This window comes from Accipiter gentilis, chromosome 20, assembly GCF_929443795.1.
Source record: "Accipiter gentilis chromosome 20, bAccGen1.1, whole genome shotgun sequence".
Taxonomy (NCBI): Eukaryota; Metazoa; Chordata; class Aves; order Accipitriformes; family Accipitridae; genus Astur; species Astur gentilis.
This window is the reverse complement of record NC_064899.1, coordinates 23,411,043-23,434,691: the sequence shown is the minus strand read 5'-3', so window position 1 is coordinate 23,434,691 and position 23,649 is coordinate 23,411,043. Positions and strand designations below refer to the sequence as shown.

Sequence of the window (23,649 nt, the reverse complement as noted above, 5' to 3'; positions counted from 1 at the left end):
TTAGGAATTGTCTCTCTCAGGGAGGTCGTTTAAAAAAAAAGTTTTAAATCTGAACTTTATGAAGGAAGTAACTGGATGAAACTGGGTGCACAGTACTTACCTTACAGATCTGTTAACTGTGGTGTAAGGCAAAACGAGCAGTGTATTCATAAAGGCAGAATAAAAAGTTTTCCTTTTTAAATGAAAATTGATGAAACCTGTATGTCCTGTAGCAATTCCACTCTGAACATACAGCCTCCACTGGCTATGGTTTTTTCTATGTACGATTTCAGAGTAATTTTACCGCATGTGAATGCACTTTGATTACTGGAATTATAAGAAAACCATGAAACATTTGTGTAGGTCTGTAGAGAGAAAGGCACTCTTGTAAAAGATGTGTCTTTCTCCCAGTGCTTTTATTGTGCTTTAAGTCAGTTATGTACAGGAGGAGGAATCAACACAGTTCACAGAAGCCTCTCTGCACAAAAGACAGTGTGGAAAGCTTACGTGAAAGCTTTCGAAACAGCTGCACCAACACATTTCAGTCCTGGCCTAATGCAGCTACAGCTTGGTTGAAAACATCAGCATCTATATCCCTTCACGCCCTGGGCTTTCCTGGGGTTTGTGAGCCATTGTTTTTTCCACTGGATTGCTCAGTTTAGGTTTTTTACATCTCTACCTGCTAAGCAAAAAGGCTGAAAAAAAAAATACAGCTAAAAAACTCAAGAACATTACAAAACCTGTTAATTTTCTCACCTTCTTATGCCTTTTCTAGATGAAGTCACATACAGAACAACTGTTTGAAAATAATTACACACAACTGATTTTAACCAAATTAGGGTCACAGGCCTGCATAATTTTAATTTATGTACCTTTTTATTTCCACTTTTGACTCATTAGTCCTGAGTAAAAATGTTCACAGCTACAGTTACTGTCTTTTCAACGCCTGCTAGTACAGTGATTTACCTCGTGGCACCTAAGGAGCTGCTCACTGTATGTTACAGAGAAGGTAAAAAACCCCAAACAAGAAACAGACAGTTTGTGACCTGATTTAGAAGGATTTCATTCTCCCTCTAGAGACCAAGAGAAACCAGGGGAGAACTACACCCTCAGAGTTCAGAGACAAGTCCCAAGAAAAAACATAAATAGCAGGCAGAAGAATTTTTCCTCCCTCCTTCAGTCCCTCACAGGCCATCAGACTTCCACACCCCTTACTAACCCAGCTACTTAACTGTGGTGCAGGTTAGTCCATGCTTTGTCTTGTCTTCTTGGAGTGTAAAAGAGAGAAAGCAGAGCCCAGCTTAAGGGAAACCAACAACTGGTCTGTTGATTTTTACCAGCATTTGAATCAGGCCTTATGACAACATGAGGAGTTGTTAAACAGCAGCTGTATCAATCAATGTGTGTTCAAAGAGTGGCAGATGGCAAGCACAACTGTGCATTGCCAATAGGCCTGCTTTCCCCGTTACTAAAACTGCAAGCATTTTGGGCCTAAATTAATTGTTAAGGAACACCCAAGATCAGTAGCTACATTTCAAAGCCTGTTACTGCTCGCTTAAAATAAGGGAAACTATGATTTCTGGTTACTGCCAGTTTAGAGGTGATGGATGCTTCAGAAGAGATGCAGGTATGCTTTTGCTTTGGAAAATCTGTTCTCTGCAATTAAATAGGCCCTTAAAAAAATCCATTAAAAAGGCCACTTTGGAGTGGCTTTTTCTTTGATATTTGAAGTCAGATTCCTAAATCTGCAACTCAGAACCAGAATTATTGATGAATATTGACTGCTGTCACCCTTTAAGCTAAAAATACTGTTCTCTTTAAGAAAGGCCATTACACAAAGAAGTATTTGACAGAAACACTTAAAATGAGAATGCCCAAAAAATAAGTACATGTATGTGATACCGAAAACTAATGGAACGTGCGTGGGATGGAGGCGAGACTACACTGGAAAGCACGTCACTGTTTTCCCTTCTGTTCCTCTCCTTTTGTGTGTGAGCATTAAAATCTCACTATACGTTTTTGGCACAAAATATATATTAAATAAGCAAGTTTAGAAATTCTTGCAGTTTTCAGTAAGGAAGAACAAATGCAAGGAAAGTGTCCAAAGTGCACCCTGTAACAGCAAGAGTCTCTTTATTCCTGCTCTTCCTATTGGTTTGTTAATGTGCTTCTGCTCAGCCCAAATGTTTCTGCTTTAAGGTTGTTCTTTATCTCCACTCTTCTAGCTGCTGGTTGGGATTTTTTCAAAACTGCAGGAACCTAGGCAAGATACAAAATAGCCTGTTATTACATTAGAAGCTGCTCTATATGCAGCAGAAGGAAATAAAGCTTCACAGAGGCCTGAACCCTGATTTTTCTCCTCTTATTTTCAGAACAGACTCTGGCTTCTCCCTCCCCAATCCTTCCATCTGCCTCTTAATGGCAAGGGAGGGGAGGGAAGAAGGGGAGTTTATCTGGGTCTGACTTTCTTTTGTCACTTGTAGCAACTTAACTTTTGAATCCACTGCTACCTCCCTGTTACAAGTACTGGAGTGCAAAATAGAGGGAGACGATACAGTCCCACAAGCTTTGGCAGGGAAGCGTAGTCAACGGGGAAAATGACACATGCAAAATCTTGCTAATCTGAAGACGGTCTCCTTGCAACTCTTCATGCAGCTTAGTACAATCAGCATCAATGGCAAAGATAGCTGGTGTGCACACGAGGAGCTATTACAAACTTCGGATTGGGAGTCAGCACATCACAACCATGGCATTGTTCTCCAGAGAGATGTTATAGCCAGTACCTGTCCTCATCGTCCTTTTATCTTTACCTTCTCTTTTACAAGTCAGGGCCTACAGATCCAGAGTTCGTATGTGGGTGGGAGGAGGATGGCAGCAGCCGTTATGTCCCTCGCTATGAACAGACTGCTGCAGAAGCTGAGAAGGCAAATTAGGGCTGCTTCTATCGCTAGCCTCAGCTTCTCTTGGGCTGCCAAGCGAAAGTAAATACAGTATGTCTCAAAGAACAACCTGCAGCTTCACTTCTGGCAACAGTGAGCGGTATCTTACTGCTCAAGTGTATCTCTGCCAGTGCTGGGGCTTCCCACCTCGTTCAGTCCAGCTAGGGAGAACCTTTTCCTTTGTCAAGGAGCAGACACTGAGCTGAATTCCCCCGTGCTCTGTGGCCCACACCTCTACAACAGCTTATTTCCCGCTTCAGAAGCGGACCGTACATGCAGAGCCTGAAGCAGAAACCCTAGCCAGCCATACGTACGTGCGGAGGTAGCGGAGGTTCTAGGTGCCGCCCAAGGAAGGAAAGCAAGCGCCGCCATATCAGACCACTTCCCAGAAACATAATCCCTGTCACCAGCCAAAATATTCTGGGATCCTACCGACAGAATATTCCCATTAGTCATGCAACTCTCTCTTCAGAAAAGGGATTATCCAAAGATAATCCCTCACTCTCCAGCAGCGTTCTCCTCCTTTATGGGAGGAAGTGGTAAACTCTCTACCATCAACAACCAAGCCCCACCTTGGGAAAAGGGCCGCTTCATAGGAAAGCACTTTAATTAGGAATCGCCCTAGTGTATTCTGTTACTGTCCCATACAGTTTTCCTTCCTTCATTTGGAAGTTTGAAAATTTAGCCCTTCTATTTAATGGATTTGGAAAGGGAAAAGTCTTTGCTTTGTTGTTTTTTTGTTTGTTTGTTTTAACGACAGCTTGTGCAATTGTAAATTTGTATATACACACACACACACACCCCCACCCCAGTCTAGGTATAAACATGTAATTAACAGTAGAGTATTTCCTCTGGTGTGCTGGAAATGCCCTGGCTGCTTGCCAGATACCCTTGTATCTGGAAGACAAAGCTCATCTTTTCAGAAGAGCAGAAGATCATTAAAGAAACCTTAATACTGCTTTACAGTCAGTCCTCATACAACCATAAATTCGTCTTCCTGTTTCTTTTCCATGGACATTACATAGAAAAAAAGGCTACAATACTGTGCAGTTAGCCATACGGTAATTTGCTTACAAAAAAGTGACTGCATGAACACATGAATCACTGGACTAAATTATGTTCAGACGCTAATATAAATCTGGAGCTTCACCTATGGGAAAAATGAAGTAGTACTGAATATAAAATGCACTGTAAGAGTAGGAGCCACGTTTTATGTCACTAATAAAAGCAGCACTCGTTCCTTACCTCTTCAAGGGATGACTCCAAGTTCATACCAAATGCAACGCCTATGAGTCCAAAGAGAGACAGAGAGAAAGTCCCCATAGTCAGCTGCAAGTTCAGTCTCATCATCACATTACGGTGGCTAAAGAAGGGAGAAACATCTGTAAGGGGAACCCAAAAATTGATTTGCTGCCTAAATTCTCAAATTCCATACAGCATGCACTAAAACCAAATAGTAAAAGAGAGGCAGTCATGCTGGAATTAGGCAATCCAGTGACAAAGCTCATGAACAACATGAACATAGCAATGAACAACAGTGTAAAGAGGCTACTGTTTTGAAATTGCTGCATCAGGATACCTTTAAGGTAGCAGGTTCTGCTTAATCATCATCAGACTTCCCAGCATCGCTCACTTCTTAGAGGTGTATATACACAATGTAACAGTAAATTCCAAGGAAATTTGTGTTCTCTCACCACTAACTGGCTGGAATTTATATGTCCGTATTCACAAGAAACAAAAATTTACTGTTACCTTACAAATGAATATACTTACAAGGAAGTAGAGTCAGTAAATGCTGCAGACTATAAACTTTAGCCTGTTTTGGAGAATTCCATATTCAGGTCTTCCCCAAAAGGATTTCTGTGGTTTCCTGATGCAGCATCCACCAATTGCTTCTACAAATAACTTCCCAGTAAAGAGGGGAAAGCATATTAAACCCTGACCTCAAAGACAGAGTAGCACGTGCTTGCAAAGGCAAGCTGCAATTATTTTTCAGTAAGAAAGCTAACTAGTAGTGAAAACTGTAGCATACAAAGAGAGAAAATACTCGCTCCAAAGTTAATCGTTCTTCTATCACTCCATAGAGTGATAATGCAACTTGCACTAAACACCTGAGTAGTCTAGCCAGACTCTTAAATAATTCAGTTTTGCTGAATTAAGAGTAAACTTTCCTGAGAATTTTATTTTGCCCCTAAATTTGCAGACCTTTCCTTTAGTGAGTAGCTCCCCAGAAGGATCTAGGAGAAGCTTGGTTTCTGCTGCGAGGGAAAACTGATGCCCAGCTAGAGAGGTTTTTACATATACTAATTAGGTTGTCTTGTTCCTTTACTTTATTCAGTTCACTGATAAGAAAAGCGCAATCCAGCTTCTTGTGCTGTGACTGCAAAGTCCATTCAAACCCTCACAAAGATGGAAGTCCCCAACTTTCCTTGTAGGCAGATTTAAGAAGACTAGGCAGCATTAAATTCTGCTCAGCTTTTGGCAGCCCAACAGATAGGATAGCTAACCTGTCCAGGTTGATAAAGATTATGCTTTCCGAGTCGTCAATCAATACTCTGAGTTCACGAGCTTCATTTGCAAGATCTTCTGCTTGTCTGTAATAGTTCTCCAGCAGCAGCTCCATTTCCTCTGCATGGTCAATCCCAGATGTACTCTCCTCACTGTGAGCAACAATTTGTATTTTTCCAGTTAGCTACATGTTGTATAGAAGTGTATTGTTGATGTGTTAAGACAAGGCACGTAAGAGTTGTGGGGAACAGCCAACAAGAGTGCTGTTAGACACTAGATCTCAAAATCTAATCTTTTCAGTGAGGAACTTCCAACAATACCAACAGCTTAAAATAAAAGGTGTATTTTTATATCTATCAGCTGATCAGCATAGGCCGTCAATTATTTTGAGTACAGCAGTTAGCATTTGATGTGCTCTAGGCATGCACAACACCACAAATTTTACTTTTTCAGGTATTAAAAATTTATAAAGTTACATAAATTTTATATTATTTATAAAGTTTATAGCACTATAAATGTTTATAGTAAGTTATTATACAGTGCTGACAATTTTGAAAGGAGATGCTTAATTTCTTGCTGCCCTCAAGTGGTGGAAGCTGGTAACAGTGCAGTCAAAAACTCCCAAGAATAAAACATAACCAAAAGTCAACACACAAACAATTACACGGTGAGGGAGATGTTTTAGGTGTGTATTAAAATAGTTCAATTGTAAGGTGTTTCAGCTATACACAGTAATTACTTCAAAACGTTTTGGGACCACGAAGCCGCCAAAGAGTGAGCATCAAATAGAAGATGCTGCTCTCCTAAGTGAAGTCTGTCTTCATCTTACTTCATGGTCTGACAGCTGGCACAGCAGCATTCTCTGAATCAAGTATGTATGTTTCTGGCGGTGTACTGGATTGTTCACTGCGCAGATGAAAGCTGAGGCACCCGAGATCCACAAGAGCGTGGAAACTAGCAGCAAAGCCAGGAAGATTCTTCCATTATTTTTTCTTCTGTGGTATGACCTGATTTTTCTAGAGAGACTAAACTTTTCAAAGAATCTCCTCCTGGAATCGCTGACTGTTAAAGGAACCTCTCTGAAATGGTTTTGCAAGAAAATAAGTGATACGTCTTAAGAATCATCCCATGTAAGCTCCCTGAGGACCTTTAACAGAGCCCTTAGTTTCTCTCTTATGGGGCAGAAACTTTGAGTTAGCCAGGCTGTTTTTAAAGCCCTTCAGACCTTGAGGTTTTTACTGCATGCAGATGAGGAGCTGCAGGCTTGAAAGCCTTAGAGCACTATCATCTGCTGCATTATGGATTCAGCTTGATGAATATCTTTACATCAGCTCCTCTGTGGATATACAAAGGGAAACAACAGGCATACAGACTTGAAAACAAATGCCACCTGATTTGCTTTCATTAACTAGACTCCATTTGTCTCACGAGTCTTCGAGAGTCTGCCATCCCTTCGCACAAATATATGATGCCTGCCTCATCCTTCTACACTCGGCTCACCATTCCTGCTGCAAATGACCTCTGATGGTACCTATATGCCTAACTGGGTTCCTCCACACCTTCTCAGGCTTCTTGAGTTGATCAAATACCACACGTCACCTGCATCAATCCTGGAGCCAAAAGAGCTGTTCCCCACACTGCCAGCCTGCCTGCTGTCATGGCTAGCATTTCCTGGTGTGCCTTGTGCACGGACTGCCTCGCTGCATCCTGCAGCACGGCTCTAGCGCTCTTTACCCAACCTCCCACCACCTCTCCTACCCTTCTGAAAGAAGGGATGACTTTAGGTTTCTCCTGACATGAGAGCGTAAGCTGACCTTGGTACCTTTCCTCGATGTTCCCTACACATTGTCCACCATGAGGCAAGAAGAGATTTGCCAGCAGCTTGTGCTAAGTCCAAAGAAAGGTTGTGAGCATACCAGGATTAAGACCAGGCGCTGGCTCAGGAGCAGCCTGGAATTCAGAGCCCTCCCGATACTGCTCCAGCAGATGCATTAGAAATGCAAACTGCGTCCCACTTCTGGAATACTATGTTTCTGCTGCACATTTAGACTAAGTTCTGCAGGGCAAGGAACTATCTCCCGATTTCAAATCCATGCTACTGTGTGAATAGTATTAATATCCACATGCAATGTGGTTAGGCAAAAGTATTATTCAGCAACTTTGCAAAGGACCCTGAAAGGTAGTTTCTGTTATCTGCTTAAACATAAAACATGTCTCTATACCCAAGATTTAAATACAGTGCAGCCCAGAACATATTGGGATCTCATATACATTATATTTTTGTTTTTTTAGTTTTTGTTAAAGCAATCGATGCTGCTGCTGCTGCGTGCCGTCTTTCACCAGAATTTGAGAGTGCAATAGGACTATTTCTGGATGTACATTTTTCCTGAAATGCTGCTCTTCAGGTGCACAACCAGATTGCTCCAGGGCCTCTTTCCTTCAGGTTCTGCTGCTGAGCAAAAAGCTAGAAGCAAGGTGTTCAGAACAGTTCTAACAAAGTAAGTGTGGTGTCTGACCTATTCAAGACAAGCTTTAAAACCTGCCTATTTGGTTCTTTTCCTGAAAATGAGGAAAATTCTCCCAATAACATTGGCTTTTTCTCCTCCTGCCATCCTGTTCCCATCCTGTTACATACTAGATGAGCTGGCCTGTTATGCCAAAAAGTACCTGAAACTGCTTAGTGTGACTAGTGCTAATGGAGTCCCTCTCCAAAATGGCAAATACAATGATTTCCGAAGCGGCAAGCATTAGGGCTTTAAAAAATTAGAAAGTCATTTTCTTTCTGGTTTTTTTGGCAGGAAACACCCAGTTTAGTATTCAAGTTCTCCTCAGAAGCAGCACACTGTTAAAAAAGTATGTGGTTTCAAAACATACATACAATACTTGTGGATCAGTCCATTTAGATAGACAGAGCTCTTCTATCAATTCTTCTTCATCTAAGATCTCCAGAATTGTTTCTTTGAAAACTTTAAGATCTGTTTCCAGTTCTGACAAGCTGAAGAAAGAACAGGCAAAAGGTCAAGTAATCCCCACTGGCATCAGTGCACAAAGGTAATCTCTAAATAAGTTTGCCAGCCAGCACCCTCGCCAGACAGAGTGGCCAGGGAAGACTTCCTTGCCAGGTTCTATGAGCTCCTTCAAAAAATTCCCTACAGGCCACATGCTTAGCAGTGGCAGTGATCTCCCTGGGGACCAACGAGCTACAGACACACACTAAAAGGGATTCAGATGTGTTTTTTGGATATATTTGCAAGTCAGAAAAAAACAGCACTCTGTGAGCATGTAGTGAGTGCATATTTGCAGTCGTATCAGAGCCTAATACATGAAGTTACCGATGTATTAGTACCAGTAACCTTAAAGCATAGATCCAGAGGCTAATCTTGTTTTACATTATGGGGAATATTTCATGATGTTATTTTGTTCTCTTAGGTATTATTTTGTTCTGTCAGATGCTATTTAAGAAGCTCGACTGTATTTCTGACAACTCGGAATACATTTCTCTCTTTCTGTTTTTCCCCATATCACTAGGTATTTCATATACCAAATTTTACATTTACAAGTAAGATGCACAACCCAGCATTCTAGGAAATTAATATTAGATACCTTTTTTTTTTTTAACATTTCATTGCACATTTTTCTACGGTCATCTTCTAGTCTCTTGACGGCTTACTCTTATTTACCTCTTGCCATTTTGCAGGAGAATGTGTAGTTTACTCCTATCCACAGACAAAAGCTTGGGGTCCACTAGAGCTTCCAGTGTCTCAAGGATCTGAGGCTGCAAAGTGTTAAGTCTCCCCTGCAGTTTGCTGATCTAGATAACAACATGATCCTTCATAAGAATTAAAGCAATCCCTTTAGAATGACTTGGGCAACTGACTTCTGTCTCTGAACACAGAATTCACAGTTAATAGGCAGTTAACGCAATCTGCTTTCCAATGCCTCGGAAATACTTGCTACAGGGATATCACTTACAAGATAAAGGCAGTGCAAAATACAGTATTTTATAAAAGTGATTTGCACTGAATTGAAACCCAGTGACAACCACACCAATAAGGCTGATAAAGCTAAAACACTCTTTATCTAGAAATGTCATATTAGCATTAGAAAGCTAGCATTAGCAAGATTTTTAAGGATAGCTAGAAATCATTATCTGACTCCTGCCCAAGAGGCCAAAAACCTCAGCGCTTTTGAGTTCCATTTCAGCTACAGCATGTCTCTAGAAAGGTACTCTGACTTGGTTTTTAATTGTCCAAATGATGGTGAAGCCACCGCATCCAAGCAGCACTTTCTTGGTAAGGGAATGGAAACACACATACACACAAAACCATAAGAACTAAAGCAATGAAAGCCAAAAACAAAAAAAAAGAGCTCCTACAATAAGCGCAGAATACGTATACAAATGTGCATGTATAAATATTAACACAAGAATAAAATCATACTGTCCTTTCTGTGAAGCAACAACTTCCAAAACAATTTAAATAAAAATGAGACAGCTCACCCGGTACTGCAGGATTGCTTCTATGGCTCGGAATTCAAAGGGCAGGGAATATGTAACTAGCTGACCTTCCCCAGCCAGCTGAGATACTAGTTCACTGAAGAGCCAGTGTTCCAGATTTAAATTACGATAATCTAGTATCAGAAGAAACTCTGGTGTTATGACAGCCTTCAAGAACTGAAAAAGACAGTACATGCAGGAGTCTGAATAAAAACTCTCTGAAGATTTCTCGTAACTCTGTAGGGCATTTGATAATTTAGGCTTTGATAAAGCCACTCTTCGAATGTCTTTTCAGGCAGAAAAATAACAGAATCTCATGCTAGCTGCAAACTAGTGAACCCCATGGTTCAGACACAGCACTGTGCTAGTGGTGGTATGACTGAGAAGAGGCTCCTCGTAAGCCTTTACTTCTATAACAATGTCAGTAATGTTTCTATGGTGCTCAACTGGGAAAATGGTCATTAATACATACTGTTGGTAAACCCGTACCTCTTGATTGCTAGGTAGAGCCCCAAAGATACATTTACTGCTGAATTCGATGTCATAGAAAGCTGGTATTAAAAGAATCATGCAAGAAAGTGCAGTTCAAGTTTACACTCAGCTATAGGGAAACCATTACCTCCATTCTCATGATGATCCTGTTGTTCCTAGTTGCAATGCTCATTAGGTGTTGAAATCTTAGATCTCGAGCTTGAAGACCCAATTCCTGGTACAATTCTGTTTTCTTCTTTTCTATCATAAAAATATTTTTAGATTCAGACATTAGGGGACAAGCATACATGTTCTCAAATTACATTTTAGCATGTTACTATGTCCCGCAAAACAAACAAAAAAAGCTGCGCTGTCTTTAAAACAGTTTTCCTCCCATTGATTCCTCAATGTAATTTATTTTTTGCAAAATTTAGAAGACTGTATCTTGAGTGAAAAGAGAAAAATTCTAGATATAAGTGAAAAAGTTGGCCATGACAATTAATTTCATGTCAGGAACCAAGTGACTCATTTGAGAAAGCACATGTAATCCTACAGGAAGGAAAATACAAGGCAGGGGAAGTAGCATGCTGGTTGAAAAGGGAAAAGACAAAGTAAAAATGACCTTCCTGTGGTATAAGTTATTTTCAAAATATTACTTTAAAATACACAAAAATTGTGACGATAAAGATGATATGAAGACCCATAGAAGGCAGCAAAACAGAGGAAACGTTGCAACGTCCCGAATAAACACAGTGAAGTATCCCAAATATAATTTTCTACCCCATGTAGATTCGCAGTTGGGCTTTTCTGTACTGGACAAGAAAAAAAGACAAGCAAGCAAGCAAGCAACAAAACTAACATGGAAACTCACCAAAATAGGTGGTATTTCCGTCTTTGTCAAGCTTCATCTAAAGGAGTGAAAAAAAAAAAATTTGTTTCACCAAACTACTATAAAACAAGAAATCAATTTCTAAAATTGTTGGTACTTGCCTAGAAGTCAAATGGAAAATATGTTATGAAGAAAAAGCAACTCTTTATGCCCTCTCTTCACAGTTCATCCCAATTAAGAAAAACATTGCACCAAATTGCCATATATTTCACTGTGTTTGTATAGACACCAAACCAAACCATTGTCATCTGCACGACAACGTTCTTATGTAAACCTTGGGAAGGAAGTGATTTACAGAGGATCAGACATAGAATAGAACAGAACAGAATAGACTAGAACAGAACATTTCAGTTGGAAGGGGCCTACAATGACCATTGAGTCCCACTGCCTGACCGCTCCAGGGCTGACCAAAAGCTAAAGTATGTTATTAAGGACATTGTCCAAATGCCTCTTCAACACTGTCCGGCATGGAGCATCGCCCACCTCTATAGCAAGCCTGTTCCATGGTTTGAGCACCCTCTCGGTAAAGGAATGCTTCTGAATGTCCAGCCTAAGCCTCCCCTGGCACAGCTTTGAACCACTGCCATGCATCCTATCACTGGATACCAGAGAGAAGAAATCAGCAGGGCATCTTACATTTTGGACTACAAATTTCGCTATTTTCTCTGGAGCAATCTGAAAAAATGTACAAATAAAATTTAAAGAGTACCACAAATTGGTTGGTTAGTCCTCGTGCCCACGTCAACTATTGCATATGCTAGTAACCTGCATCTAAATCCTTCTTGTCTTAGCACTGGTCGTTCAGATTATTCACTTAACACTTGTATCTCCCAATAAAATTATTTTATTGGAAAAACTGCAATGTCTGGTTTCAGCAGAAAGTTTGCTGTTTTGCTCATGACCTATGTAGCTTAATTCCGTACTACTGGCTTTAAAAATACCTTTCTGTGAATTAAACATACCGAAGCATACATTCCAGCAGAGCTGCAACAGGGGTTCCATGGCCACAAGGACCTAGCTGCACGCACCTTGTTGCGGAATGACTGCTTTTCGTTCTCAGCACAGAGACCTCACCTTCCCTCACATGCACTAATAATGTCAATCGAGCCTTTCGCAAATGGCTTCCAGACTAATTTTAAAAAAAAGACTATACAGAGAGCTTGTTTTTCCCAAAGTCTTACATTTCCTTGGAATTGCAGCTACCAAGACACAGGAATAGTTATTTCTAAAAGGCATCAGCAAGCCCTGACAACCTTAACAAGAAACCTTCTGACTGCAGCACTCCTAAGAGTTCACTGGCCTTCACAATCAAATCAAGAGAACTTCCAGCAGGTGCTGGATCTCAGAAAAACACCCTGATGAATGCTGCGTACCATAACTGGTCCTCAAGTCAGAATACCTTAAACCAGCGATTTAGAACTAGGGATGTTCTTGGAGAGACGAATCCATCTGCTCTTATGATGCTTTAAGGAAAAAAAAAAACAAAAAAACACAAAACCAAAAACCAACAAAAAAGGGAAGAGCACCGTCACCTAGCACCAGCTGCCCTCGTTGCCGGAAAGGCCTGCACATACTCACCACTGCAAAAACAGGAGACACGCTAGCGAGGGTGGCTTGGGAGGCCTCCGTTGTGGCACACCGGTAGGGTTTACCTGAAGAGAGACAAGGCGATTTTACTTCCAGCAGGCCGCACTTCGCCTTCAAGTTACGCGGTGCCCCGCTACCAGCCACCCCCAGCAGGGGCCGGCACGGAAACGAAGCGGCAGCGCTGAGGAGAAGGCCCCTCCGACCGCACACCCGCTTCGCTCTCCCCGTCCCCCGCGCCGGGCTGTCCCCGCCCGCAGGCCCCTCACGGCCAGGGCGCGGACCCGGCGGGGCCTAAACCGGGCCAGGGCCTAAACCGGGCCAGGGCCCGCCCGGCGCCGAAGCCCCCGTCCCCGGCTTCTTACCCGCCCGGCGCAGCCCGCGGGCACCCGGCGGCCCCGGCCCCGGCGGCAGCCCCAGAGCTGCCCGCAGGCGGGACCCGCCGCCCGCCCAGCCGCGGGGGCGGCCCAAGGCGCGGCCGAGGAGCCCGCCGACCAGCATAGGCGCGGACGGCCCCGCTCAGCGCAGCGAAGCGAAGCGCCCCGCTCCCCAGCGCGCAGCCGCGGCGGCGGTGGAGGAGGAGCCCCGGCGGCTGAGGGGGTTCCCCCGGCCCGACCCCGGCCCCGGCCCCGGCCCGGCGGTGGGAGCCGGAGCTCGGCGTCCCCCCCCCCCGCCTCCAGGAGCCGCTCCGACTTCCAGAAGCGTTCCGTCAGGCACTTATACCGGGATCTACCCTCCCACCGCCTTCGGCCGAGACGGTCGCTTTTAAAAGGCGGGGTTTTCCCAAGCGTGGAACAATCCTGCTCCCAGTAAGGGTGTTCCACTTAAATCTCCTTGCGCCTAAAATAGAGAGACAAGCTGGCTGGGCTGGTTGAGATTTAAAGGTTTAGCGAGTAACGCACCAGCTTCCGCTATCGCGTATTATTTTTAAACCGCAGCTTTCACACGCAAAAGGATAATGCAGGTAGTGACAGCATATTTCCATACATCCTGTATGGTACGTCTGAATATTTTGATGGTTTTAATATTTTGTACCAGCTGTGGAAACTGGTTTGCTGCTAGGTGACTGTAAAAGTGAGATTTGGTAAATAATTATTACAAATCTTATACTAACATTCTGATTGAAACAACAGACAAAAGTATAGCCAAGCAATTAACTAGCAGAGGTAATTACTCAGAAGTTTTGCAGTTCTTTGCTCTTATGACTAGATGTTTGTGTACGCTAGATGAGAACAGTGTTGAAACTGACCCCATGTGATTGAAGCTGTGTTAAGCTTCAAGAACAAAGAACAAGGACAGGAATCAAGACTTCAAGGACAGCCAGCAAGAACTTCAAATGAGTCAGTGGTCACAAAAGCAGCCCTTCGACTCAAATGGATCCTTCCTAGCACATGATCAGATGTAGGCAGTACTAAGATAATCAGTTGCAATCATTTCTATGTATATGTATACTAATCTGATTAATATGCAATTAGTTATTCTATATTACCTGTTAGTGCTAAAGCTGTGGTATGCACGCTAGGTGGAACTATCCCCCGTGCATCCAGCACTGCAATAAAGAATGCCTGCTTTCTAAAACTCCAAAACGAGTCAGACAGTTTCTTCGACCGGCTTTTTCAGTATCAGTAGCAGGAGCGTCCTTCCTTGGGCTGCTTCTGCTGAAGTGCGTACGCAGGCGTGAAGGCAAGGCCTGTGCTGAAAGCCCTCCAGCAGGACGTATTGTCTGAATGTACTTACAGCACTCGTGACTACTTCATGGGGAAATAAAAAAAGCGATTGTACTGCTAATGAAAGGATTCGTACAGCGTGGCCGCCCCAGCTGGAGTGCGCAAATTGAAACGCTGTCCTGAACACAGGTCTGAGTTTTGACGATGAGGGCATCAGGGCCAAATTCCGCTCTCGGCTGGGCTGTCGGTGAAAGGGAAGTCACCCAAGGGCAGACACTGTCCCCTCCTTCCCTACACCACATCACCTGTGCATTTGTATGTACATACGCTACCGTGCACAGATGGGCGCTTGTTCAAAGTGGACTCACCCGTACAGAACCAGAAGGATGGTTTACGCACGCTTTGCAGAAAGATACATGACTTCACAAGGAAGTAATTAAATAAAGAAGTTCCTTAGTAGTTACATACAGCATGTATGTGTTGCTTGAAGCCATTAGAAGTTTTCAGTTTAGGGTAAGCATGCCTGAATGCAAATGTTGGTCCCCTCGATACAAAGCTGAAATCTACTTAAATGGAGTATTTTTGGTCTAGTTTCGGTTAATCACAGCAGGTGGCAGTATGTACAAGACTAATTTAATACTCTTGGATGTCAGAGATATTTAAAATTTGTAAATACCAAGCAGCACAGAAAATACTGCGGGAGAGCAGGAAACGAACATGCACCGTTGCTAGCAACTAAGGGCAGCTTATGTTGACTCTGCATGTTTGGAATGCAAAAGTTAGGGAAGCATCTGAGGAGTATCTGCCAGAAATCTACATTTAATGAATTTGCAGAAAGTCAGTCTCACACAGCTGACATTTCACACTCTTCAATAAAAAGGGGAAAAGATACAGGGTTGGTCTATTTGTTTTCCTTTGTCCATCTGTTATTCTGGCTGCTTACACAGCTGAAGTGTTGGAAATCAGATGACACAACTTCAAACTGAATATATATTTATATGAACTTTGATATGTACAATATAATAGGACAGTGTACCAGTAAGTATTGGTATTGTATCTCATTGCGGCTGCATAATCAGTCATCCTTGTAATTGTCTGGAAGGGTAGACAATAACCAAATATCACCTCTGTCTTCAGAGGTGAAGGCAACACCTTGGTGTGAACTGGCAGCCAGGGATAAGTTACGAAGCACAGATAGAATGGCCAATTTTATACTGCTGCTGACAAAAGATAACTGCAGATCTAGAACCGCCACCTATTTATTGCAGCTCTAAATACCAACAAGCTGCTTGTTGCTTCCACTGTACACACCTGTCAGGTAACTTGTCTGTCCTGCAGTGCCAACCTTTGGGAGCAGTTTGCTGTATTTCATCAAAAAAATAATGGGTCAAGCTCATCTGCTGTTTGTTGAAGAAGCTCACTGACACAAAAGGGCATGACGGCTCTTCTCCATTCAGCCAAAATGAGAGGATAGCTCCTGCACCAGCTTGCTTAGCCATGAAATTGCCATCTAAAACATAAGCTGTTTGTGAAGTTGAATTATGTGAGCAACTAGTTCCACTGCTGGCTGCAGACACAAGGGACTGGTCTGATTGCAGCTGGGGTATGTGGAACAGAAAGAACAGAAACACCAAAGCAAAACTCATGGAAAGAGAAGGAAATTATAGGTATCATCAGAGGAGTCCTTATAAATCTCTGCTGAAGAAAACCTCAGAGAATGTTTTGGTAAAATTCTGGTAGAAATGCATACAGATGTCTGTCTACAGAGAAATTATCTCCCAGTGTATGACTTGTACATTTAACCAATCCTGTTTATATACAAAGATGTGCCTGAACCTATTACCTGTTTCTTCTCTAAAAGAAATGCTCACAGGAGCATTTATTCACGTTGAGGAAAAAAACCCCAACAAACCACAAACAAAAAAAGAGATCAACCAAAAAAAGTATGCATGCTTCCAGACAGTAGATGAGTATCTAGTGGATGATGAATGCAGCTGAATAACAATAGAGAGATAAAAAAGGAAAGACCCCATGGAAAACTTAAAAAATACAACTTTCATATTTAGAGCAATTTCTCTTATGTGAATGCATCAGGAATACTCAATTGATAACCTCAGGTGCCTTGATCAAAAGTAGCTACAGTAACACACTGAGAAATCTTTGCCTAGAAAGGATGACTTCACTTTCATTACTTTATACAAAGACCACATGAAAGATATTTTTCAACTTTTCCCTACTTAAGCTAACCCCCTGGAATTTGTTTCTCCATGGAAAACCATTTCCTCATGTGCCTCTAAGGTTTTGCTGAAGCCTTTTCCCTATGTAACCCTTTATCATCTCAGCTGTCACAAGAATACTGTTAGAAAAGACCCATGCCATCAAAAGCTGTAGCTTAAATTGTGATTGTCTAATGCTTTTTTAAAAGCAAAAATAATTGATCCTAGTATTCTATGGAGTTTTTGATCTGGCAGTTGTGCAAGTAGGTGAAATTCCTATGACATGGGTTTTAAAATTTACAGGTGTTTCTTCCACTTAGAGTGTGTGCATGAGAGTTGAACCACCTGGTATTTATGTGCTTTGAACTGTCAATGCAGACAGTCTGATTATCCCAGAATTACAACTGGGAATAAAGTGGCTGCTATTGCTTAGTCTGATTTTTTGATAAGCTGCACAAAAGTGTAGTTATTAAGTGTGATTCTCAGCACTGTGTGCAATAGAACAAGCTGAATTCCATTCTCTGTGTTTAGAAACTTTACCCTTTTCCATTCTGTCGGTCTTCTCTTCAGCACCAGGACATACTCCCGTCTTCAGGACCTCACGTTTTCTTGTCACTGAGCCTTGTTGTCAAGGACCAGCAACAAGCTGCAAAATCTTTCCTGGTCCTGAAATGGCAGAGACCTCACGAAACGTGATCCTGTTTGATGCTATGTGGCTATGCCACAGCTCTGTTCTCATGAGATCCCCAAGATGTGCTTGCTACGTGACCTCAGGTCCATCATGTGATCCTGACACACGACCTGACTGACTGTGGTCTCATGCATCAGCCTCAAGTAAGATGAGAGGTCTGATATTACTCCATCATAAAGAGATTATGTGTCTCTCCATTTATCTTAATTGTGTCAGTGGGTTCAGCAGCGTGGCCCGTTAATGTTGAGAATGTGACAGGAGATTGCTTAGAAACTGAAACAATAGTGGGGATAAAAGGTCAGGCCCTGGGAAGGCTACAAGGAGCGGATTCTCATGGATGAAGGCCCTGCTATCATGGGCTGAAGCGTTTGAGCTTTTCTTAGCTTTTGGGCAGCAGTTGTGCTCAGGCAAGATGGAAAAACCGCCGACTTTATACTGTACTGGAAACACTCTGCTTTGGTTTTGTTCCTGTTACTGAAGAAAATAAAATGTTTTGTTCTGAAAAGGCTGGTGTGAAATAGTGGGCTCTGTAGCCCACAGTGGGCTGGACAGTCATGGTTGCTTTTCAGGGGCTGAATTTGAAGGTGTTGCCTTAAGAGTAAGAAAACGGTGAGATTCCACGGCAGCACAAGTAAAGGGCTAGACGGCAGAAATGCAAGCAGCTGAATTTGAAAGATGAGGTCTTTAGAGGGACAGCTATTAGCTATGTAAAGGTTAAACTACGGGCAAAATTCTGCACTGCAATTCTTCAAAGGATTTGTAATGTGATCCCAGCTTTGGACAAAGATTTTGCCCACCAGTTCTAGGCCGCTTTAAGGATAGCAGTGGTCTGGTACCACTTAAGGGATATTTTACCGCAATCCACAAAAGTGATTGTAACTAGTGTGGCCATAGGTAAAGACCAACAGTGCTCTGGAGTAGCACAAGTGTCAAAATGGGTGCACGAGTAAAATATTCTGTGGCTTATTCTTATGCCAAAGATGTTGCATGGTTGCAAATAAGGCCTAAGACCACCAAAAGTGGTAGAATCTGGCACAAAATAGCAGATAGTTGACATATCACTACTTGAGTGCAGAACCATGTGAAGGTCATCAGCATTTTTGGTTTTTACACATAAGCCTATTTTTAATACAAATTTTCATTTCAGGTTGCAGTAGATCAATGTTAAACAGTATTAATTCAAGGATGGTAAATGCTTGGTTCTCCCCTTTACTAGTTAGAAGAAAACCAGCAGCAAGCTGAGAAATTTAACTGTTAACCAATAACAGTAGCATATTTGACTTCCCTCACCCTGAAATTGCTCTTTTTGTAATGGTTAACTGCCCTGTTGTAACTCACAGCAGGGGGGCAATTTTCCCATCAAAGGAAGCAAGATAAAAGGAAAGAAAAATTCCTTCCATCACATGTGTTGAAATCCATTTGGAAGAACAGTCATTACTGTACACTAAACAATTCCAGGTAGGAAGGCCTAGACCAGTTTGAGTCTTTCAACAATCAGTGGGGAAAAGAGGCTGTTAAAGGAATTCAGCTTGAATTTAAGGCATTTTCTATTTATTTTCTCTCAGGTTTTATGGCTTCTTGTACCCAAGGTGTGGCAAAAATCCAGTGGAATCAAAGTCTCTGTATTTTATTATGCAGCTTCCTGGAAAAAGCAAAGCAGGTATCATTAAAAAGTATAGCCAAAAGTCATGTCCCGAGCACACCTAAAGCGTTTTCAAGTAGAGAAAACTTACTTATCTGTAGTCAGAATTTGTTTGGACACATCAGAGACTCATCTGTTCTTTGAATAAACCCGTAAGATGCACGCTTGATTGATTTTTTTACAACTTTTAATAATCTGAGGAGATTAAAAAAAAAAAATCTGCTATTCTGATAATGCAATATCCAAAGTTACTTCCCAACAGTGGACAGTCTGGAGATGTTTGGCTGAGAATTAGCAAGGAAAATGCAGCTTCAAGTGGATCATTTGTTTAAGAAGTTTTTAAAATAGTTTAAGATTAAAATGGTATCAGGATGATTTCATGATCTGATATATTTATCTGTGAAATCTAAGGAAGTCTTTTGATGATGGCAGAAGTTGGATCTGGTCCTCAATACATATATTAATATATTTTTTATGTATGCTATATCATATCTACTATGTAGAATTATACAAATTGACTTACGAAAGAGTGCAACATTAACCCAGTTTGACTTTACATTATGTTCTTTGAACCACAAATGGGTTATTTTATATTTTTTATCTATAGTTTTTCTGTTTTATTCACTTGATGTATTTTTGTTAAAAATAAATTGTGCCCAGGGATATTCTTCTGATTTATCAAGCTACTGTTCATGGTGTATTTCAAATACGAGCTTGGTTTAGTGGGGCAAGTCACCTCTGAGTCTGACTAACTGAAGTTACCCAGACAGAACTGCAGGTTTGGGCCATCTCAGCAGAAGTGGTATTAGCTCTTGTGATAGAGCCCGGATTCTTAAGAGAACCAATTATAACAGACTCACTTAAACAAAGAATGACACAAGTACTGAAAAGCTTTCAGGAATGCAAATAACTAAATAAACTTACCCAAATACTGGGGGAGCGCAGTTTAGTTTTGTGTTACTAGCAAATTTTGGCTATTCAGATGGTAGGATGGGGGAAAAGCACCCGAACAGTGTCTGCAACTTTTACGTATCATCTCAAAAACACATTCAGAGGGCATCATGTTAGTAGGCACATTAAAAAAAAATATATAAATCAATTGCCTTTACATACATGCAATTAATTTGTGTACTCCAAGAGCCTAATTTCAACCCTACTGATAATATTTCCTTTCAAGATCATGGCTCAGCTTTATTTCTGAATTGCAGCAAATGTAAACAGCAAATGGCAACAGGCAACCTGGAGCAAAGATCCAGTTTTCAGGTGGGATTTTTAGTGACTGACAAGAAGGAAAGTAAGAACAGAATAAATACCGGTAGGTATGATTTTTCGGTGGTTCGTTTGCTTGGTACACACAAGTGGTAGTCATTAGATGCTAATAATGAACCAAGGGCAAAATCGAGCACCAAAGAACTAAATCTCCAGTGAAGAAAGGCTGTATCGGACTCAGCAAAGGAATATGGCAAAGAATTCAGGGCAGAGAGCCTGAAGCGGTCACTCCTGTTGTAGAAAACCGCTTTTTGGTGAGGGCTGCGGCTTGCCCTCGCCTCCACGCCGGGCCAGCTGCCTAACGTTTTCGTCACCCTGACCTGGAAGGTCCAGTAAAAAGCCTGTTTTATTCTTGAGGAGGCAAAAACTGACCCCTTTAGTAAGAAATCCCAAGAAGAGACGGCGAGATTGGAACGAAATAACGTGTTTTTCAGCCACCCTTCCCTCCGCCCGCCCCGGCGGGGGCCAAACCCGGCACAAGCGCGGGGTGTGCGGGCAGGAATGCAGGCACCGGGCCGCTACCGGCCACCGGCCCCTTACGGCGGAGACCAGAGCCCGTCAGGGAACAGCCCCGCGGGTGCTTCCCCCTGTACTCACCGTCTCCCGTGGAAAGGGGACCATTACCGGCGGGTACGGGCCGCTGGCCAACAGCCCGCCTTGGCGTGGGGCCGCCATCTTACGGCAGCTCCGCCTCACCTCAGCCCGCCCCGCCCCGCCGGCCGCGCTCACTGGGGGAGCGCTGAGGCGATTTAACGTCTCCCGGCCGCCGGTTCTCCCCCCCGCCTCAGCCGGCAGGCCTTTCCCTTGTGGCGGGGAGCCCTGGCGGTAGGCAGCGCCTCGGCCGCCGGGGAGGAGGAGGAGGAGGCAGAGCGGGGACTTGCCTCCCTTCCCTCCTTCCCTCCCTCGCTCAGGTGCGGGGCCCTTGGTCCGGTTCCCTCTTGCCCCCGCATCCCTCTCCCTGCCTCCGGGCACGACGCCTCCTCGTCCTCCTTCCCCCTGCCGTCGCCTGGTGAATAATTCAGCCGGGAGCGGGGCGGTGGGGAGGACGAGCACACGCGGGATAAGGTTTCCCGAGGAAACCAGGGTGGTGGCAGCGGGCTCTCCGCGATGGCAAAGCCGAAGGATAAAGACCCTGGGAGCCCGCGGGTCCCCTGCAGTCCATTTTCCTGTTGCGTCTGATCTACCCCCACGCAGTGTTTGGGGGGTTTTGTTTGGGTTTGGTTTTTTTTGTTTGTTTGTTTTGTTTTGTTTTTTTGGCTGGGTACGCGTGATCCCCGTTAGCCTCCCCAGGGAGCAGCAGGAGGCGGTTGCCTAGGTAGAACCGCTTTCCGAAGGCGAGAGCAGAGCCGTTACCACACCCCCCCCCCCTCCCCGTCCTTCTCCCCGGGGGTGGTTGTGATCCCTCCCCGCGGCGCCGGGCTCCCTCCTCTGCCTCCCCGGAGGTGGGCCCAGCTGCCCAGGCCCCGGCGTGGGTGTGTGGGGCCTTCACCCCCCGCTTCGTGAGGGTGGAGGTGAGAGGGGTGCTGAGGCAGAGTGTGGCGGGTGGTTGGGGTTGAGCAGGAGGGTCTGAAGGCCAGGCCGTCGAGCATGACCAGCGCTGGCGCCAAGGGGTCGCGGCTCTCGCAGCCGATGGTGAAGAGCGTGCTGGTGTATCGCAACGGGGACCCTTTCTTCCCGGGGCGTCGTATTGTCGTCAACGAGAAGAAAGTTTCCAACTTTGAGGTGTTCCTGAAAGAGGTGACGGGCAGGGTGAAGGCACCCTTTGGAGCTGTGCGTAACATCTATACCCCCCGGGGTGGGCATCGTGTCCGGCAGCTGGAGGAGCTTCAGAGTGGAGAGCAGTATGTGGCTGGTGGCAGGGAAGCCTTCAAGAAACTCAAGTGAGTGGCCAAAAAGTAACGTAAGATTTATATGGAACTTGAGTTATCAGCATTTGGAGTTTGGCACTGTGGCAGTAATTCAGAGGACCCCCCCCCCCCTACCCCACCGCTTTGATTAGGCGCTGCGGAAAGAGGACTTAAAAGGCTGTCACCCAAGGCAAAAGGAAAGGTATTTGTAACAGATAAAACTGCAAAAGGGCTTTAGAGGCGAGACACAGAAAGGCTGCTGTTGCCATCAGTCGCATCGTGCCATCTCCTTGACATGACGGTAGAAAAGGAGAAACAGCCCTTTAACCCGAAAGACATGCAGCAATGGCACGTTGTGATGTGCATGCTTAACTGAGGAGTGAATGTCAGTATTCGTGCTTAGTGGTAACGGGGAGGAAGCTGTCGAAAGGTGGAGTGTTGACAGTCCTGCCGTGAAGTTGATGAGCCTGGGAATTTAATTCCCAGCACTTTCTTCCTTGCTTATTTTAAAAAAGTCTAAAATATTCTACCCAGCTATCCACCTCTCCATCACTTCTGTTCATTTTGAGTAGGTATATAGCCTTTTTATGACCAGAATAGCAGAGTCCCTCCTGTTATTTGAGATGACTGCTTGCTTGCTTGCTTTTCCCTGCCTGGACACCAAGAATTAAGCTGACAGTTTCTCTGTTTTCTAGTGAGTGACGGGGAGAATATCATGGAGGAGATCTGGGCTTTTAGGTGTGTTTTCCATGTGGCTCTGTATATGATCAGTACTGGTTCTTAATTCTGGCAGTGAATTTCATGGTCTCAATTGCCTAATTACATGCTTTGTTCAGTCTTTGTGGGTGTTTTTCCTATATTTGAATTAAAAAAAAAAAAAGTCTCAGAATTAACAGTCCCTTTCTGGAGGTGGTTGGGAGTTTATATGATCAACTACCAGCTTTCCAGGTTTTGTAGAGTTGAGGACACTACATTTTTCAGGATAGCTCATTATGTTACAGGGTGAAACTCTCTGTGTAATGAACAGGATCTCTATCAGCACTCCTACTGTTTTTGTCAGTGGCTGCTTCTTAAGATTTATTGGAGCTTCTTGTGCTTCAGTGTCAAAGCTAGCGAGAAAGATGTATGACAGGCTAAATATAAGCTCCTTTCCCTCTGTAGTCTCTTCCACGTCAAATGCAGTGCTCAACTCTCAATAAAGATCGACTGTATCTTTTTGGTATTAAATCCTGTGATTCTGTGGATGGCTTAAAGTTGTTAGTTGTCAGCACATCCTGTCTCACCTCCCTAAATGTGTTTTATATTCAACAGACAGGCTAAAAGTAAGTGTTTGGCATTAGCATGCACTGTGTAGAGGACTGGGCACTGTGGATTTATTTTGGGTGGGAAAAAGCACTTCTTTTTGTCATGTCATGTTTTATAGTCGGAGTTTTATGGTGAGGGCTTTTCAGG

At 43.5% G+C, this 23,649-nt stretch overlaps 4 protein-coding genes across 8 annotated transcripts in view; 2 read left to right on the top strand and 2 right to left on the bottom strand.

The window, feature by feature from the left end:
* Positions 1-23,649, top strand: part of GPLD1 (glycosylphosphatidylinositol specific phospholipase D1) — a 489,207-nt gene that overhangs the window by 25,322 nt on the left and 440,236 nt on the right. The gene's annotated exons all lie outside the window — the stretch shown is intronic.
* NRSN1 (neurensin 1) overlaps positions 1-23,649 on the bottom strand; it is a 677,204-nt gene that overhangs the window by 567,405 nt on the left and 86,150 nt on the right. The window lies entirely within an intron of this gene.
* MRS2 (magnesium transporter MRS2) lies at positions 38-13,375 on the bottom strand. 3 transcript variants are annotated; one of them, XR_007508895.1, is made up of 12 exons: positions 13,231-13,375; positions 12,860-12,933; positions 11,264-11,300; positions 10,541-10,653; positions 9,925-10,098; positions 9,107-9,237; positions 8,305-8,421; positions 5,426-5,578; positions 4,164-4,281; positions 3,233-3,346; positions 691-2,238; positions 38-652 (listed from the first exon to the last, which is right to left on the bottom strand). XR_007508895.1 is itself a non-coding variant. In XM_049823697.1 (11 exons), the coding sequence occupies exons 1-11, from the start codon at positions 13,364-13,366 to the stop codon at positions 2,128-2,130; spliced, it is 1,278 nt and encodes a 425-aa protein (XP_049679654.1). In that variant the 5' UTR covers positions 13,367-13,375; the 3' UTR covers positions 38-2,127. The 3 variants fall into 3 exon arrangements, 2 of the variants coding, with proteins under 2 accessions (XP_049679654.1, XP_049679655.1); XM_049823697.1 differs by having other exon boundaries at positions 38-2,238; XM_049823698.1 differs by lacking the exon at positions 3,233-3,346 and having other exon boundaries at positions 38-2,238.
* DCDC2 (doublecortin domain containing 2) overlaps positions 21,932-23,649 on the top strand; it is a 68,476-nt gene continuing 66,758 nt past the window's right edge. The window contains exon 1 of the mRNA XM_049823696.1: positions 21,932-22,230. Within this exon, the coding sequence (XP_049679653.1) occupies positions 21,938-22,230 (293 nt within the window). The 5' untranslated portion in view covers positions 21,932-21,937. The remainder of the gene's footprint in view (positions 22,231-23,649) is intronic.

Coding starts and splice junctions, on each gene's coding strand:
- MRS2 (XM_049823697.1), bottom strand. CDS start 13,366: ATGCTGGTCGGCGGGCTCCTCGGCCGCGCCTTGGGCCGCCCCCGCGGC. Junction 11,301..12,859: donor TGTCTCCTGTTTTTGCAGTG/GTGAGTATGTGC, acceptor TCACTCCTTTAG/ATGAAGCTTGACAAAGACGG. Junction 8,422..9,106: donor CTCCTGCAAAATGGCAAGAG/GTAAATAAGAGT, acceptor TTCTTTCTTCAG/CTTGTCAGAACTGGAAACAG.